Raw genomic sequence first — 19569 nt, forward strand, 5'->3', positions numbered from 1 at the left:
TATGGCTGGTAGACCACCAAAACTGATAGGCAGTTGAGCTATGATTTCTGGATCCAAGATTGAATCACATCATGAGAAAATGAGAAAACTGCAGATGAATAAATATGTAAACTGATGATTAGTCCAGGTTTCAGACTTCAAGCCACAAAACACAATTTATTACAATTGACTACGGATTTTAACCCACAATCCATCCTTCTACTTCTCTGTACAGACACACATTTGCACTCTCACAAAACCTTCTAATCGAGTCTGGGTATGCGTAACTTTGAATATATTCTGGCAAACAAAATGCGGGAAGGGAACTTAAGACACAGCGTATGCAGGTTAATGCATATATGGTATGAGTTATGGTATATTGTGAGCTTAACTAGATCGTCTGCGATGAGTTGCTGTGGAGCAACAAATAGGCTTGTCTCAACTTTGCCCGCTTTGGCTTGGTGTAGCACCCCGCTTTGTCAGCTTTTTTAAAATGTAAGCCATGGCAACATTAGCACCCAGAGGGGGGTGACCACGAGACAGGCAAAACACCCCAAGAAGGAGCAAGCCATTGGCTACCAATTTCTTTGATGGCCTTCTTGAGAATTTCCTCTTATTGCCTTGGCCACTTGCAGCAGAGGTTTCGAGGTGAGATAAGGACTCCCTGCTGTTTATAGTTTCTAACCCAGGCGGGACCTGTATGGAAGGAAAGCATCTTGCATTAACACAAAGAGCAAGCTGAGAAGAGCAATGAAAATGGAACATACAAGTGCCTAGCACCTGAAAATTAATGGAGCAGTTCCGACACCCAGTATTTTCTACGAAGGCATAGGTACAGTATTTGGGTATGACTGGTCTGGAAACCCAACTAGCTACTTACCTTGGTGAGGAAAATAAATTGGTTGGCACCAGTAAAGACATTGTGTTAGCCATTAGTAATGACTACTATTGAAACACTGCATAAAGGTGTCCCAAGAGATACAGAGTTGGCCCAACATTTGAAGCTATCAGGACATATAGGCTGCATAATTTCATGGGTTTCTACCACTTATGTTTTATTAAGAAACCCTTGCATAATTTCACGTATTTCTATAACCACATGGTTTTTTAGGAACCCTTAAAACCAATCCGTGTCAAACTGAGTGTGAAATGCACAAGATTATCTGCACCTATGATGTCTCAACTCCACAATGCTGACAATGATATAGGTTATAAGATAATAACGCATTCTTATCACAAAATTGGAAGGAAACTTAATTCTGACAATCATGTTCAAACAGTTTAACCATCTAAAAAAACAATCTCAGTGTTAACCAAATTTCTAATAGATTTAGCATATCTAGCTGGAGACCCAACATAATGAACTTGCCAGCTTCTGAACCAGAAATGTTATTCATGAGAACTAACTGACCAGTGGTTATAAGCAACAGTTAAAAATGAAAAAAATAAAATAAAATAAAATAGTCCTGACCTTCTGAATGAGAGTAATCGCACTCACAGCTGAACCTTGTTGAGAATTGTGGATAGCAGAATATTTGCGCAGTGCATTATCCATCTTACACACATAGCTCCAGATGCCCTTTGCAAAAGCCAGCTTTGCCATCTCCACATTCAAACCGGCATCTTCTTGGTGCACCATTTTGATCTCGCATGCATTTCTTCCAGGTACTGTAATTAAATAGTTTGTGTCCACAAAACTGTCAGACTAAACCAGCCACTATTTCCATTTGGGGAGGATATAACAAGCAGCTTAGATATTTCTAAACCTAGTCTACCATATTGTTGTCAGTTTTTCCACTAGAAACAGGTGGAACGAATATACCACAAACCTTACAAAGGGTTTTCGCGAAATCAGAATTCATACCAACTAGATACAGAAAGAGGTGTTCATAGTTCACAGTTCCATTTAGTCTAGTACAATGCTTCAAAAAGGGCAAAAGCTGCTTGATATAATAGGACAACTAAATCAGCCCCTTTGAAGGAAAAAAACAAATGAAGGTAAACCAGGCACTCACCTTTCCTGATTCGCCAACCAGATCTAAAGAAACTAACACGTACATATCTCTTCTGTCGCGATGCCAAAGGATGTTCACATTCCTAATTGTGGTCATTGACAAACAAAATCGTAAGTCTAAGAGAGATAAAACTTCCAGAAGGGTCACAAAAAATAACAGCTGGAAAGAAAAGTATATACTTGAAAATAAAAAATAAAAAATTCCCTCAGCAAGTTCAAAATCATCAAATCCTCTTTATGATCAGCATTGCAAAGCAAATTCAAATAAAAACCCATTAGGGACTCTTGCAAACAGAACTACATAATTTTAGTTCTCCCACAAGTTATTATCAGTCAATTGTTGAATACTCGTTCAATCTGATATGAACTAGCAGGTCTTCTTATCCAATACCTCCAATTTTCATTGAACCCTAACCTGAGAGGGAGCTGACATGCCAGGTACTTCTTTTGACCTGGAAAAAAAAATTAAAAATGGACAAGATCCACAGTCCTTGCTGAGTTTGGAATGGAAGAAAAGATAAGAGATGAATAGGTCCCGCTAAGCATCAATAAACTCTATCAATCTGGACAAAAGAAATTAGGAGCATATTAGACTGAATTTTGGTGACAGGCTGACAGTTACCTTGATAAAACAGTAGAAGGTTTTATCTTTTCCCTCCCAGAGTCTCCAAGCTAATACATATTCTCTAGGAGTCAAGAGAGGAAGCTTCTTTATTGTTCGACCAATTTCAGTTCCATTAGATTCATCCACCTGCAACTGCTCATGCTCAAGCACCATCTTGTCCCACTGCTTCCTATAATCGTTGTCCATGTAAAGGTCTCTCAGCATCTCGGTGGAGCAATTCTCAAACACTGTCACACTCACGTATTTTAGTGGACCATCCTGGAGCAACAAGACAGAAGCACCAACTTGAAGTAATCACTTGAAGTTTACAGTAAATACTGTCAATTAAAGTCTCACTACACATACCACTATAAACAGATATTTAAAAATCGAGTCGCTAATTCTACAAAATTCTTAGCTTAAGCATATCAAGAGGAAGAAGTCATATCTTACTCAAACCCAATCCCTCTACTTAGCACCTCTTGGGATAAATTTCAAGATGCACACCATGTCATTCATAACTAGAGGTGTGAGTCTTTTTTTTTTTTTTCTTTTTTTTTTTTTTATAGGAAATAACAAAGAAATATATTGATAGAAATAAGAAAGTACAAAAGAAGGATGAGGAATCCTCCCACCAAAGAAAAACTAAACAACAAGAAAACAAAAACAAGAAACTAAAATGTAAAAACAACGAATCATTCTCTCTTGGCTAGACCATCCCGTTGGAGCTACACACTGCTAGCCAATCTAGTTGTAACACATTAAGGGGAATGCCCTTAAAAACCATGGAACAAAAAGCCCAAAGAGAAGCAAGAAAGTGAATGGAATCTCATAGATTCTTTGAATTACTAGCTTTATCCTCAAAAATCCTAACATTTCTTTCCCGCCACACAACCCAAATTAAAGCAATGCACGCAGTTTGCCACAAAACTATCCTTCTCTTGGAAATTCCAAAACCTTTATCATTGATGAACATCATGTCGGAAATGCTTCTCAGGGAAACCCAATCCATCTTGGCTAACTAAAATAATTTGTGCCACAATGAGTATGATTCAAAATTTTGGCAGTGCAATCCATATGATGTGGAGAATCTGACGACATCAGCTTATTTTAGATTCACACCAAGCATGCATCCAAGGAGAGCTCTTGAGGCTCATAGTAGCTAGCTCTCTTGATAGCCTTGTCCAAATCTTTTCCATTTATAGTTTACTACCTTATTAAAAAATAAAAATTAAGAACATTATAGAAATTTTGGGCATTTAATTCAAACCATACTCATAACTGCATTGCCAAAGAGGTCAAACTCAATAGACCCATAAAACTAGAGGCTAAGAGAACCGGCTTCCAATCAGTTGTATATACGCCTCTAACATTTTCATATTCATAACATGTGGATTAAGCATAACAGAAGCAACCTTTGGTTTGCAGCACTTTGCATTGTAGGAAACGAAATTGTTTCTTTTATCAACCACATTGTCCCATCTCTCATTCAGATTGAGCTTCTCATCCAAATTGTCAATCAAGGTTTTTAAATCCGCATCTCCAACGATCTCCGAAATTCTACAGATATAAACACATCATAACCCGCACATCAGAAACACAACCACATGGAAACAAACTATCCCATTATCTCAACTCTTCTTTAGACTATAACAAACCCAACCCAAACCCAAACAAACACACGTACGTTCAGATTTGAAGCAAAACTGAAAGAATTATGAATTTAGGAGGGAAATCCACTTTCCCCAAAAACCCTTGTTCCACAAAATCAAAATTGAACCCAGAACTCCTTTCCGCTGAATAAAACTGTTTATTCTGGAATTGTGGTTTATAGAATTCAGTAGAATTATGAATTTAGGAGGGAAACCCATTTCCCCAAAAACCCCATTTCCACGAAATCAAATTTGAGCCCAGAACTCCATTCCGCTGAATAAAACAGCTTATTCTGGAATTGTGGTTTATAGAATTCAGAAGAATTATGAATTTAGGAGGGAAACCCACTTCCCCAAATCCCAAAAAAAATCAAAATTGAGCCCAGAATTCTATTCCCCTGGATAAAACTGCTTATTCTGGAATTGCTGTTTATAGAATTCAGTAGAAATGTGAATTTAGGAGGAAAACCCTATTTCCTAAAAATAAAAATCGAGCGAGAACTCAAATTCGTTGAACTAAACTGCTTATTCAGCAACTTGGTCTATAGAGTTGAATAGAATTCCAAACCCATTAACACAATATAAGAGAGAAGGGAATTTGAAGACAAGAAAAATTAAATACCGGAATTGGGGATTCACTGCAGATGCAGAAAGGGAGGTGGGTGTGGAATTGGAGGAGGATCTGAAGCGAGCGGAGAAGATTAACCTCCCCAGGTGCCACAAAATGATCACAAGTACGGCAACCATGGTTGCCCACCCACCAGCCCCATGAATCTCCCATGTTGATGATGAAGAAAACGACGATCCGTACTCCAATATATTCATCTTTCCACAGATTTCTTGGAGGAACCTCCAAACCCACAACCTCACTTTTTCCACGCTTCGTCTCTTACTTCAAAGCAATATATATACATCATACATCCATATACTTCTCTTGGCTTCTGAATATTGTCGTCTCCCGCGGTCCCACCCCTATTTACTTATTGATTTCCACAATCATATTAAATTTTTAAATAATTATTTTAAAAATTAAATTGTCCAAAATTTTTTTAAAGTAAATGGAATTTTTCCTTTTTTAAAAAAAAAAAAAAGTTCCTTATTTTAGATACCCCTCTTAATCTCATTTTTTATTTCTTTTCATGTTTCTATAATTCTATCTCCTTTTTTTCTTCCTTAATTTTGATACCATTTTTTACCAATTTCTAATAATTATTTTTTGTAGTAATTTTTTCTTTTCTTATTAAAATATAATTATCATAATTTATAAAAATATAAATACATAATAAATTAGAACATTAAAAAAAATAAATAAATAAATAAATGGTTTCACTTGGTGGATGGTGGAGGAGGATAAATGATGTCTGGCCTTGACAGGGATATGTTAAAATGGATGTGGTGGGGGGGGGGGGGTGTTGAAGCAGTCCTTTTCATATTTATTTGTGGATAAAGAGGTATGGATGGATGCCTATGCTTTTTGGTTGGCAGTTGGCTCCCCATCTCTGCATTTCCTCTTCTTTTTTTTTGTGTCCTCAAATAATAAAAAGGTCTTTTATAAGTTAATGTGAACCAAATTCAATTGAAATTCAATTAAGACATTAACAGAAGGTGAATTTCACCAATCCCTAGTCATATTGATGGATAACTATGCTCTTAGACTTGGTACAGGTCATAAAAGATTTGAGACACCACTCAATAGCCACAAAAATCGAACGACAAAATAAATAAATAAATAAAACATTGAAATCTGTTTGTTTTCGAAAATTGTTTTGTAAAGTAAAATTTTAATTAAATTTTTGCCCTATTTTTAACATTTTTAAAATTAATTTTTATGTTTAATATTTTTAAATTATTTTACATAATATAATTATTTTTTAAAACAATCTTTAAAAAATAAATAAAAATAATTAAAATATATTATTAAAAAACACTTTATTTTATATTATTAAGAATAAAAAATATAAAACAATTTTTATTATCTAACATGTTTTTCTTATTTTTTGTACTGTAATGAAATTTAATGATCTCTTGTCCAATTGTTAGTCAGATGTCTAAGAAAAATTGAACAAAGGCGCATAGATTTCCGAGATTTTCTCACATTAGCGTCATCATTAGACAAGTAGAGTTGAGCATTCTGTGGTCCCTCGATTTGGTCAGGTTTTATACCCTAATGTCTAATCACATATTCATCTCACACCCGTTCAACTATTTACCACATTTTTACATGTACAAGTAAAACGACACAAAACAATCCTCAACAAAGTTTCCAAAAATATCCTCTATTTTTTTTTAATTATTATTTTAAAAAAACTCTACACAGAACAAAATAAATATTTCAAAATTACTCTAAAAAATAACTTTTTCAAAAACAGTCCCAAACAAGCTTGTAGTCTTTTGAGAGAATTATACAGAATACCAAAGTGTGGACGGTCCATACAAGAGGGAGTTGAGAGAGGACGGATTTTTGCTTTTTGCTGAATTCATACATCAAGGTCTGTTGCTGCATTCCTTTTATTAAAACTGCCTGCAAAGATGGTGAATTTTACAAACTCAGAAACTTCCACCCAACATCTTCACATGACTACTCTGATTCGAAAAAAGAAAAAAAAAAGACAAGAAACATAAAGCAAAGGACAAATAGAGGGGGAAAAACTAGGGATTACAATCGACAGGCGGCACCCGGCTGGCACAATATGATACATGAAGCCTGATTGATCAGCCCCGTCAAACTCCCGATCAATTCTGAGGGTAGACGGACACCGATCTTCGCTCTTCTCAGCGAAACATAATTTAGAGCTTGATGTGTAGAGAATCAGAGGTTTGTGTCATATACATTACAGCAAAGCCTGCAGAAGACGCCTGGGGCAGACTCGATCTTTCTAACTGGACTGAGCAGAAGACACAGCAGCGGTGGTCATGGCGTCATCAAGTTTAACCCTAGCACCCATGGAGGGGTCAGAGGCAGGGCCAGCTCTGTCGGGCATGGTGCCATCCTTGCCACAATCATCCAGGCGAACAACCTGAGCGTAGCTCTTGGACATCTGCTTGATGAAATCGGTGGACAATGTAACAGCGTTTCTGTGCTCATTTCCTCCAACCACCATCAGGCTGGCCTGCTGCCTGGCCTTCCGCTCTTGCATGGCTTTTTGCCGGTCTTCATAGAAGTCAAAATCATCTAGAATGGATGTATCAGTTTCATAGTTCTTGAAAATGTTCAAAATCTCAATACCCTGCTCCAGTTTCACCTGCAATGTGGGCACAAGAAAAAGAAGTTGGATATAATTAGAACACAGACACCGAGTATAAAGGTATACCATAAAATCACAAAAGCTGAAATCCAGTTCGAAGTGAATATCACTAATCACCTCAAAGAATGCTATAACAGAGAAGTCAATGACAATCTAGTTTCAAATTTTTATTTTTTTTTCAAAAAATATTGAATTCATGACCAACAGGTAACAATCCAGAACCCCGGGTTTATGGAAAGACGGAACAGGTTTTGGAGCAACAGGCAACACAACTCATCAGCAAAAGCACAGTGTGATTTAAAAGAAGATATCAACATCAGGTTTTTTATTTCACTGTTTCAGACCTAAGAAGCTTCCTGAAAAAGAAAACCACTTACTAAAAATCTTTTAACAGTGAATATTCAAGAACAATGATACCAAGATAAACCACTACAGCTAGTTCCAGATAGCACATCTAAATTTCTGGCTTTAGTTGCATTTGAATTATTGTGGAACAGGAAGAGTACCAATATTTTAGAGCTGGTCTGTTTCTAAAGTAGTCAAGCAATGAAAAATATACAAATCACTTTGAGAAATCTCAAAAGAATTCTTACCTCTTGTGTGTCGCGACTGTTGGTTACAGGCTTATTGTCATTATTTTCAAGTACAATGTGACGAAACTGACTATTTGGGACATCTTTGATTATATGCCACTTGACAGGGAACTGCCCACTCCACTTATCTTGCTGCCAGTAATCCACACTCTTGTCAAAATCTACCGGACCAACCATTTCAGCTACCCCACAGAACTGTGCACTTGCATTCACCTACATAGAGTAAAAAAAAAAAAATTATGATAAAAAAAAGAGGGGGAGGGTTGGAGATGAAAGCAATAGAAAAGCGATAATCAAGGAAGAAATTGGATTACAGACACTATGATGAGGATAAAAAATAGCTGGTAACCATAATTTATAAAAGGGGCTAGAAAATATGCTTAAAGCATTATTCAAAGTCCTGCTGATGCGAGTACTTCAATCTTTCTTCTTTTTTTTTCATCAGAAACAAACATATTATTGATTGGTAAATGACGATATATATATATAATCGGAAACAACAGTATTAAATTAAGGATAAAGAAGTATGAGGAATCCTCCAAGAAAAACAACAAACTAATTAGAAAGTATGTCTGAAGCCTCCAAAGTACTAAGTCAGCCTATACTATAGTAAAATACCATATGAGTATATACAAAAAACAATTCATAGCTCCAAGATTAGAATAATTTTCTTCCAATGGTAAATGATGATATTCATTTCCAAGTACTCCAATCTTCACTGTATCTTTACAAAGTCTGCCTCAGAAGACTAAAGAAGAGGTCTATCCAATGTACGGTGACTGATTTTTATTTTTATATAGGTAAATTTTTGTCACCGTTGGACTTGAAAACCCGGAACCTCCCACAAACCCTTCCCATCCCTTTACCACTTGAGCTAGGCCTCAAGGGCAATGTACAGTGACTGGTTAACATGAGTAGAATGGAAAATGATATTCTCACACTCTTGTAGCACTAGGTCCAGTGACAAGTTCAATGTCAAGCAAGGCAAGATATGTACAGATCCATCCTTTGCAACATAAACCTTCCTTGCACACAGTAACAAAGTGGTGCCAAACTATTGTACTTGGATCCTCCAACTTCACACAGTGTCAACCTAACTCAACATGAGTGTAGGTATGGGATCCTTACCAGATACTCCTACTTTGCTTTGGATCTAACTATTTGATTTTGATTTATTCAGTGCTTGTTTGGATACAATTTCTGTATTTTTTTTTTTTTAAGAAAAATAGTTTTTAAAAGTCATAATTATTTATTTATTTTGAAAGGTAAATTTTTTTCCCCATTGGGACTTGTACCTAGAACCTCCCACGACTTTTTATGGTAAGTCTTGAAGAGTTCTTACATTTTATATAAGAGTTACTATTATTTTCTATTTTTAAAAACTAAAATCAAGAAGTGGATCCAAGCAACACCTTATTTACCTTCTTTTTTTTCTTTTTATCTTCAACTTCTTTAGTAGATAATTACACCGAGAAAAGAGAGTTGGCTGTAACTTTGTTTTTCATTGATGCTTGAATCATTTTTCTTTATTTTTTTCATTTTATTAGCTCATATCAAAGTATCAATACCTTTTAGCTGAATCCTCATACCCTAAAATGTGTAAGTGTGAGGTATTAGACACCTACACGCATATTCATACCTGACACCCACACCTGAACCATGCAACATGGCTGCCAACTAATTCCACAAATCTTTGAAGAAAATTTTTCCTCAGGAACAGTAAAGAACATGACACTTCTGGAAATGATTTCCTATAAGCAAGTTCTAGTAGTCATTACAAAAGGGAAGGTAGATTTTGCAAAAACATATCCAATGGAAGCATGAATTTTTTTCTAGAGGGTAGCTTTCATTCAAAGAATCAAGGCTTACGAGAAAGAATGTAGAATACCTTCATCTTATGCCCTCATCACAAAATTGATCAGTTTTTGCACATAGTATAGAGCCAATTATGACTGAACTCTTTCATCAAGTTCACATAATAAATTAGATAACTCTTCAACCATCTATGGCATCATCAAATATTGTCAATAAACCTTGTATGCAACATATGCATCACCTCACCCCACTCAAAAATTTATTCCTGAATTTTCACTATAGTATTCCTAATATTAACCTAGTTAAGTCATGGCTTTGGAATCTAAATTACTCACTGTTCATGGCTATCATCAATTCATTTGTATTATCATAAATTCTTGCCTTATTTTTTGATTGGAAACGACACGAAGATATATTGATAGAAAAAAGAAGTACAAGAAGAAGGAGAAATCCTCCCACCAAAGACAACTAAATTACAGGAAAATACACATAAAACAAACGAACTCCCACTAGGGACCAATCCTTATGGAGTACACACCGCTATCCAATCCAATTGAATCACATTAAGGGCTTTGTAAGGTCTTCTCACTTGTAACATGTCATTAGTATTCACCTTCTTGTGTGCCACTAACCAGACAAAGTACTTCACTTTGAAAGGAACTTGAGAATTCCAAACGAACTTTGAAGGAAAGTCCTGAGGAGATCCAGAAGATTGAGATAATGCTAGAAAAAAGGATTTGACTGAAAAAAACCCTGAAGAGGATAATGGCCATAATCTGGCATCTGGGACCGAAGGAGATAAATACAAATCATCAAGTGACCGCATGAGGCCTTCTAATTCCTCGATCTCAGAATCTAACAGGTTACGGCGGAAATTCAAATTCCAAGAGAAAGGACGAGATGGACCGAGAACTGAAGAAATAGAAATGTTTTTATCCACGACTACTCTAAATAGTCTTGGATATTGGGTTCCCAAAGGTTGGTCCCCCCACCACAAATCTTCCCAGAACCAAATTCTTTCCCCGTTTCCTACCACATACCAAGTAAACAAGGAAAACCCCTGAAAGACCTATGCAATAGCCTTCCAAAGACAGCGATGTGACCATCTGACTAAAGTGTTAGCATCCCAACCATTAGAGTGTGAACCATAAATGCTTAAAATGATCTGATGCCAAAGAGCTGAACCCTCTCTAGAATACCTCCATAACCATTTCCCTAGAAGAGCGAGATTCCTCCAAGAAATATTCTCAAAACCCAAACCCCCTATTGTCTTCGGTTTGCACACAACATCCCACCTCACTAAATGATCTTGCCTTCCCCAACCCCTGACCATAAAAAACCCCTTTGCAACCTCTCGATTTTTGCAGCCACTGAAGCGGGAATCTTAAATAAGGAAAGGAAGTAACATGGCAAATGGGTAAGGCAAGATTGGATAAGAGTTATCCTCCCCCCGAAGGATAAGTAGGCCTTTTGCCACCCATCTAATCTACTTGAGATTCTCTCAATCACTGGATCCCAAAAGCCACACGCCTTAGGGTTCCCGCCCAAAGGGAGACCCAGATAGAGAATAGGCCATCCGGACGCCTTACAATCAAGCATCACAGCCAATCTTGAAAGATGAGCCTGATCAAGATTGATGCCATAAATACTGCATATTTGCCTTATTCCTACTGCATATTTTTATTATCATTTGTGTTATTATTATTTTTTTAATAATTCAATATTTTTGTTTGCCCATCAAAATATTATGGTAATATCATTCCAAAGTTTCCTAATAATACCTAGTTTGCTATACTTATCAAATAGAAATAATGAAAAATGAAAACCAATTCCTAGTTACTCTTGTTCCTATAAGATAGAATTGGAGAATTTACCGAAAACAAGAGGAAGACTGGGCAGGCGGCTTGCTTCTCCTTTGCTTCACGATAAGCAGCATCTAACTTTCGGTTCCCGTTTGGCGTGCTGGCCCAGACACCATATTTAATACTCTTATGAACATTATCTTCACTGTAAGATTTTATGATAAAGAACTTTGCATCTTTGTACTCTGTGACAAAGCTCAGCTGGTTGTACAACCCGTCATTGGTTTTGGCGGTTGATGTGCTATGTTTGTTATTATCAATGGAAGAACCATGTTCAGCAGTGATCTGACTCTTTGGCTTTGAGGCCCGTGGTCCTCGGTTCTGCTCACTGAGGATATCAAGTGTGCCATTACAACTGCAAAGAGAGCCACTGCCTCTGCCACGCCGCCTGCTGCTGTCAAGAGAAAGCCAGGCCCGACCATTCATTCCCAAACTGGAAATAGGCGCACTTCCAAAGCTAGAGCCCTGATTAAAACCAGCTTGCAGGTAACCTCTGTTATAGGAATTTGAACTGGATCCAAACCCATAAAATGATCTTTGCTGCTGAGAAGCCTGAAAAGCATTAAATAGGAAATGTTAACAAAGAGGCACCTTGCATTTCCAAGGCTGAATTGATGACACTGTAACTTGGTCCGTTCTTATTGACTGTCAACTGACCCCATTCCCATAAGTATTGATACAACAGGATAAATCATTTTGCCATCATAGCCAAAGATGAGAATCAATCACTTGGGCAATTATTGTTTCACTTGATACAATAAATAGTATATTCATGCACACACGCAAAGTAAGCATAATATTGCAATACTGTACACATAAACATCTCAAAGACGAAGGAACTTACAAGACTAACATGTGGAGACATACATATGGACATAAATAATAACTAAAAGGGAATTCAGAGCAAGCAATTAAAACACTTGGTAATCCATACACTTAAAAATGGCAATAGAAGCGGAACAGATAGTTATTGGACTTCCACATAGCACCTAAAATGTTTTCTGCAATGTATCTAGGTCTGGGAAAGTTTGTTTACCTAAAACTAATAAAGTAATTAATCGGTATAAAGGAAAAGGTACTTGAGAACCTGTACTTGTATAACTAATAGTTCTTTCAAAAGCTCCTTCAAAGGACAAACCCTTTGCTTGGTTGGTGGCGCATAAGAAGGCAAATACCAATAACTTGCTACATGTGAGAAGACCCTACAAATCCCTTAGTCCACATTGATGCATTTTATGCAAAGGAAGTGGAGAATCAACCGACCATCTTTTTCTACATTGCCCATTATCTTTGGGTCTTTGGCATAAGCTCTTCACTTTAGCCAATTTGGCTTGGGTGGCGTCGAGGAGTATTGGAGATATGATGCTTATCTCTTTTAAAGGATTGAGGAATTCATTGAGAGGTAGGACCCTTTGGCAAATTGTTTGCCTCACTATTATTTGGATTGTGTGGCAAAAGAAAAATGTTAGGATTTTTTTGGAAAGATGGAGAACAGAAGAGACGTTGTGGGATCTACTTATTTCTACTCCTCCCTTTAGGCCTCTTGTTTCAACGCTTTTAAGGAAGTTCCACTTAATGTTATTCAGCTAAGTTGGCTCTCGGTTTGTAATTCATAGTGGAGGAGTATACTCTTACTTTGATCATTTTGTAGTTTGAGAGAAGGACCCCTCATCCTTCTCTCTTTCTTTTCTTAATAAAAATTCATCTTTGTTTCTGATCAGAAAAATAGTTCTTTCAAGTCATAAACCACTTTTCAATTCAGTTTCTTATCATGGACATTAAGTTTCTTCACCGAAATATTTGTCCAAAACCTATTCTTTTGCTATTTGGCTGTTTTGCTGTTTGTGTGTGATCCTTAGTGTTCTGGTAATAGAACAAAACTGTCGTCATCGGGGCTGCATCAAAACATGATCAAATTGATAAGGGGAATGAAATAAGATATTATGGTCAACCTATACAATTGAAGATGAGATGTATTTGCTTAAGAAGTTGAACTTAAGCTCACAAAATAGTTTGAATCATGACTTCCAGTCTGTAAAATAAAAATCAAAGAAGCAGAAATAGAGCCAGACAGATGAAAAAGGACTGGTGGTGGATAGAAGTTCAAAACTAAGGGAACCACTAAGAATATGCTTAAAAAGAAACATAAAAAAATGTAACAGCTAAACTAACAGGCATGCAGTGGTCAGTGGTAAGAGAACAAACCATTCCAATATTTTGCCCAAATGAGCCTAGTGTGCCAATTGGTTGTGGAGAAACTGCAGGTGACAATGGCGTCAAAGATCTCTGCCTGTCTGAAGATTTTGGCCAATCTGACCAAAGTCCGCCAGATCTGAATCCATCAAACCCTTGCTGCAAATCATGAAAACCAAGAGTACCAGGATTTCCAGGAAAGTTGCCTCTACCAAAAGATCCCAATGGAGGGGGATAACCAGGTCTGGGCCCAAAAAGCATTCCTTCACCTTGTTGATCAACAGTCACTAAGCTGGTCAGTTCAGGTTGTGAAACTGGAGTTGGTGAAGTGATATAAGGCATGCTAGGAGGAACTAGCTGCTGGTAATAAGGTGGCCCTGAGAATGGAAATTGCTGAGGAGAGTATAACTGGGCGTCTCCACCAACAGACGGTAGAGGAGTTGTGACCGGGGAATATGGTCCATACGGCATTTGTGGACTGTAACCATAACCAGCATGAAATACAAGAGAAGGGTTTTCGTTGTAGATGCCCTAAACAAGATCAAATATTAAAGAAAAATACAATAAGTAATATCTGAGGTATAAATGCATAAAGATGATGGAGCAGTAGATCTTACTTACAGGAGATCCAATTTCAAGTCCTTCAGCATTAATATATGGGGGATATTCATCCCATTCACCAGCGGCATTGTCATAGCCTGTTGCTAAATCACAGATGAGAAATAATCACATAAGTTGATCCTATAAACTAAAAGAAGAAAATGCAAAAATAGAAGTATAATGTGATTGCATTCATTGGGTAACTGGTCTTATCCAATAGCTGAGTCATGCTGAAGACACTTAAGGACATCAGAGGGTCTCATAGGAGGGTCATGAAGACAAACTGAGGTGTCTTACAGGCAGGGCAACTCCTCTTAGCTTGACATCAATGCTTTGAAAAGTCAGAGGACTTTTGAAGAACTGCATCTATAATTCCCATTTAATTCCTTGGTCCAGGGGATCTCATTTGGAGGGGAAGAGTTCCTTCTACATTTTCTAGATGAGTTAAATTGTGAAGACTAGATTTCTCTCTCTCATTTCACTCCTCACCTCTTGTCATGTACCCAGGTGTTGTGCTTCATCATTGTTTCAGTCTTCATCATTGTGCTATGCTTGGGAAGTAGGGAATTTACAGACCATCCGTTCCTCCATTGCTCCTTTGCAATGAAGTTATGAGACAAATTTTGTTTTATTTTTTCAATATCAGAAATAGACAAGTCTTTTTCATTAATTAAAAAGATCAAAAAAGATAAGACATAGACAGATTTCAATAGCAAGGTTACCATGGATTTTCCTAGAGGTGTTCTAGATATGATGTTTCTCTCTTGCCGAGGATTTGGTATCAGTCCTAGAGGGAGGATTCTGCTAAGGAAGCTATTTTTCCTATGTTGTGGGTTACTTAGTTGGAGAAGTACATCAGGAATCCTGAGGATAGAAAGAGATGGTTAAATTGTAGGAGAATATTCTTTTGCTTGCATCTTGTTGAATATGAGTCATTGAGGGGTTTATTGGAATCCCCTTTAGCATTATTTTACTGGATCAAACACCAGTCTCCTTCTCACATAGAAGGGTGATGGAGTTTCAGGTTGTGTGGACTCCACCTGTGGGTATCCTGAACCTCAACTTTGACCATTATTCCATAGATAATCCAGGTTAAATGTGAACTGGGAATTGACAGCTCATCAAGATCATAAAAATGAAATCATCTAAGCTTTCTCCAAGGCAGCTGCTTTTGGGCTAGCCACCAGAAGAGAGATACTGGCTTTTCTTTTATAGGCAATGAAAAGACAGTTGGGTGGCTCCAATACAGTAAAGGAGGGAGATTTGGTGACATTTCTTTCTTGGGTGAAAAACAGGAGAAAAGGGCCATGGAGATATGACCATTTAAGGAAGAGGTTTTGAATCTTGCTAGAGTTTTGTATTGTCCACTCTCTCACAAAACAAGATTGGCAAGTTAGGAAGCTAATACACCAGCCAAGAGAAAAGTCATCTTGCTTGTTAGCTTTATTGTGGATTTCATAACCCTGAATCCAGTGAACCAATCTTTCACCTCTACTTATGGTTGGAAGCTTGGGTGGTTTCTGTTGGGAGCTTTGTTTTCTCCCTAGTCTTTTTTGCATGCAAAGTGTCCCCAACCCGCTAACAGTTCCCTCTTTCTTCTCAAATTCACTAAGACTGTTTTGCATATATACAACTTAATTCCACCTTAGTAAGCCTCCATCACCAGTCAACGATTAGAGTTCCCTCACATCAATCCCAAATGCTCAACAATAAAAGGTCCTAGTCCGACGCTGAGGTGCATTGAGTCAGAATACCTCACTTGAGCCAGCACATTAGTATTAGTATGTCATACCTAGAGAGCACCTCTGAGGATGATCCATGCAAATAAAGCTAAATCTTGTTATTTTGGAGACTGAGTAAATAGAAACTAGCCCCATTCATTGCCTTGATAGAAGATGGCAACTAAGTAAAAAGGTCCCTCAAAAGCAACTAAGTCAAAGTGCATCCATCCCCCCTTTGGCATATGCCCTGGACGAGCCTTCCATGTCTTGTGGGCATTCACAAAGCTCAAGATTCCACCTGATAGAGGACATCTAATGCCCCCATATGCATGGCGCTTTGCAACACATGGAGCTCAGTGGTAAGTTAAAATGCCCACAGTACTTACATCTCATGATAGCATGTGTGGCTCGATGCCTCAATATAGCAAGCTGAAATAGGACAATGACATTTCCTAATAAATTGAACACTTTATCCTGTTAACTTGGTAGAAATTCTATCAAAGAAATAAAATTACTGGGCTAATTGTTTTCATCATCTTTCTGGCATTAGGTTTCCACTTCGATTGATATCATTAGACATACTTAGAATTGAATTGAGCCTAGGAATAGCTCGATTTTTGTTCCCTTGCAAATTTATTTAGTTTGCTTTCCATGCAATAAGGTGGCTAGTTTTTTTAACGTAATTAAACCACTGTACATATGTGATGGCATATTGGACTCAAATTCAAGCAGCAGAAAACTAACCTCCATAATAGAAGGCCTGCGCCTGAGGAGCATAAACACTAGGTGAGTAGACAGTGCGGTCTCCACCAGCAACGGCATCCCTTGGATGAGGTATAGAAGCAGCATCCTGAGGAGAATTAGAAGAATCCGACCTCTCTTTTCTCGCAGTAGGGGGCTGCTGACACCATAACAGAAGCCGATTCATTATCAAAAACACATTTTACCAACACAAACAAATGGAAACAACATTGAAATAGGTTCACACCTGTTCCTTCATGTTATCAGATTCAACAGCTTTCTCTTCTGCATCCATGATCAGTATGACTTATTAATTATTGACCAACCAAAGCTAAATAAATCCACACTTGCATACCTATGCACACATAATCAATAAAACTAACATGAAAATTATTTATAATATATCTACGCAACACACAGACTAAAACCTAAAAATTCAATCACCGATATCCCAAAACGATCAGTAACCTCCTAGAACCATCAAACCGACGCAAAAACATACTGCAGAATTCGCCAAAACCCGCAATTCTCGACTGAGAAATTGCGAGATCTCGTCCCTCCGAACGAGATCTTGAAATTTCCAGATCTCGACTGTGCTGCCGTCGAGACTCCGGAAAGGCGAGTTCGGGCATATGATCAGCTCCGGAAGCACTCACGCCAGCCTACGGAGCGGCGCGGAGGTGCTGATACTGGAGTGATCAGAGGGGAATTCGGGAGTATGGAGTAAAGTTGAACCAACCGTGGTTGTTGCGGTGGGTGCTGTGAGCATCGGTGGTTCCATCGTCGCCGTCGCCGGTGAGGATTGGGTCTAGAGTGACAGGCCTTTCATCCATTGTTCGGTCACAGACTCCGGGAGAGAGAGAGGTGGAAGAAGGAAAAGGGGGTTTCGGTGTTGGACAGTGGTATATAAGGTGTTGACGACCTTTGCTCTTCATGTAAATTACATGAATGCCATTCCTTTCTAGTTTCTTTCCTGAAAGGTGATCTTAATATTAGATTTTTTAATATTTAAAGAATTTATATTAGGTTTTAGATTTTATATTTGATTATATGATTATTTATCAATTATTTGAATATATTTCAAGCAAATCTACAAATGTAAAATTGATAAAGAATATAAATCATTACAATGCCACTAAATTTCATTTTTTCAAAATTTAATTTAAAACATTTTTTATTAAAGATATTGGTAATTATGATGTTTCTAAATATTTTAATTAAATGAAAATTTACTTATTTAAAAATAAATAAATAAGGATCGTTTGAACATACTTTTTAAAAGTTTTTAGAAACTGTTTTTTTATTCTTTAACTTAAAAATGATTTTTAAAAACAAATTTCAAAAAACATAATCAAACGAACTCATATTTTTCTTTTATTTTTAAAAATTGATGAAATAATTTATACTTATTCTCTAAAAATTGTTTTCTATTTTAATTTATTTTTAAAAATTGTTTCCAAAAAATAGTTAGAAATTTTAAAATATATATATATATATAAGTTTTTCAAAATAAAAAATTGTTTTTAAATCACATGAACTAACAAACTTTAAAGCTTTTCTACCCAAATATTCTTAAAACTTTATTTTATTTTCAAACACGATTTTTAGTGTTTGAGAAGATTTTTTCCATGAGGCTTAAAATAAAGTTTTGATTAAATATAAAATAACTTCCTATATAAGGAAAATAAAAACTTATAAAATAAGTTTTTATTAACTTCTAAAAAGTTGGAAGCTTCTAATAATTACTTGTTTAAACAATTTTTTTTAAAGCTTTTATGATTTGAAAAAAATTAATATAAAAGTTATAAAAATATTTTTTTTAAAATTGCATTTTGATTAATTCAATAAATTATTATTTTGGCTTTGATTTTAATTTCTAGATGAGATGATTTCAATTTTTATTTAGCCCAAAAATAAACACCACCAACTTTCTTAGGTCTTATTTGTTTCAAGATAATTTAGGACTTCAATATATTTGGATTCAAGTTGATTCGAGTAGTCAAATTTTTTAAGATCTATCTTAAAAGCATATTATGTTTTAATAAAGGTTAAAGGCCTATTTGGTTGGTGTTTTTGAAAACTGTTTTGGAAAACAATTTTTAGTGTTTTCAGAAACAAAATTACGTTTAGAAACTAGATTCTAAAAAATAGTTTTTGTTCTTAAAAACCTAAAAAACATGTTTGGTTGAATTAAGAAAAAAAAAGTGTTTTAAAACAAATAAAATAAAAAACATGTTTGGAAATTGGTTTTTTTTTTTAATTGAATGTTTTTTTTCATAACTCCTCTCGATTTATTAAAAAAGGTATAAATAAATAAAAATTCAACAAAAATAATAATAAGAAGGTGATGGATTTGAATGGAAAATCAAATTACATTTTTAGTTTTTTATTTTATTTTAAAATTTGATTTTGTTTTTATTTTATTTTACATTTTGATTTTGCCTTTATTTTATTTTAATTACAATAAATAAGAAGATGAAATATTTTAATAATAAACCGTTAAATATCATAATAAATGAGGATGGGCAATAAGGTAATCCTCTTCAATAA

The 19569-nt window shown here is 36.1% G+C and overlaps 2 protein-coding genes across 7 annotated transcripts; both read right to left on the reverse strand.

The window, feature by feature from the left end:
• Positions 1-99: 99 nt before the first annotated feature.
• LOC117922053 (stAR-related lipid transfer protein 7, mitochondrial) lies at positions 100-5135 on the reverse strand. The gene is made up of 6 exons (XM_034840043.1): positions 4872-5135; positions 4013-4157; positions 2616-2876; positions 1995-2076; positions 1451-1647; positions 100-675 (listed from the first exon to the last, which is right to left on the reverse strand). Exons 1-6 carry the CDS (start codon positions 5072-5074, stop codon positions 418-420), a joined length of 1146 nt encoding a protein of 381 aa, XP_034695934.1. The 5' UTR covers positions 5075-5135; the 3' UTR covers positions 100-417.
• A 1442-nt stretch (positions 5136-6577) lies between these two features.
• On the reverse strand, positions 6578-17900 carry LOC117922700 (YTH domain-containing protein ECT4). 6 transcript variants are annotated; one of them, XR_004652532.1, is made up of 9 exons: positions 17759-17900; positions 17267-17304; positions 17023-17179; positions 14579-14661; positions 13970-14488; positions 11777-12316; positions 8088-8300; positions 6910-7491; positions 6578-6770 (listed from the first exon to the last, which is right to left on the reverse strand). XR_004652532.1 is itself a non-coding variant. In XM_034840884.1 (8 exons), the coding sequence occupies exons 1-8, from the start codon at positions 17850-17852 to the stop codon at positions 7126-7128; spliced, it is 2004 nt and encodes a 667-aa protein (XP_034696775.1). In that variant the 5' UTR covers positions 17853-17900; the 3' UTR covers positions 6639-7125. The 6 variants fall into 6 exon arrangements, 5 of the variants coding, with proteins under 5 accessions (XP_034696775.1, XP_034696772.1, XP_034696774.1 ...); XM_034840884.1 differs by having other exon boundaries at positions 6639-7491; positions 14579-14655; XM_034840881.1 differs by having other exon boundaries at positions 6639-7491.
• Positions 17901-19569: the final 1669 nt, after the last annotated feature.

Source organism: Vitis riparia, chromosome 9 (genome assembly GCF_004353265.1).
Source record: "Vitis riparia cultivar Riparia Gloire de Montpellier isolate 1030 chromosome 9, EGFV_Vit.rip_1.0, whole genome shotgun sequence".
NCBI classification, from domain to species: domain Eukaryota; kingdom Viridiplantae; phylum Streptophyta; class Magnoliopsida; order Vitales; family Vitaceae; genus Vitis; species Vitis riparia.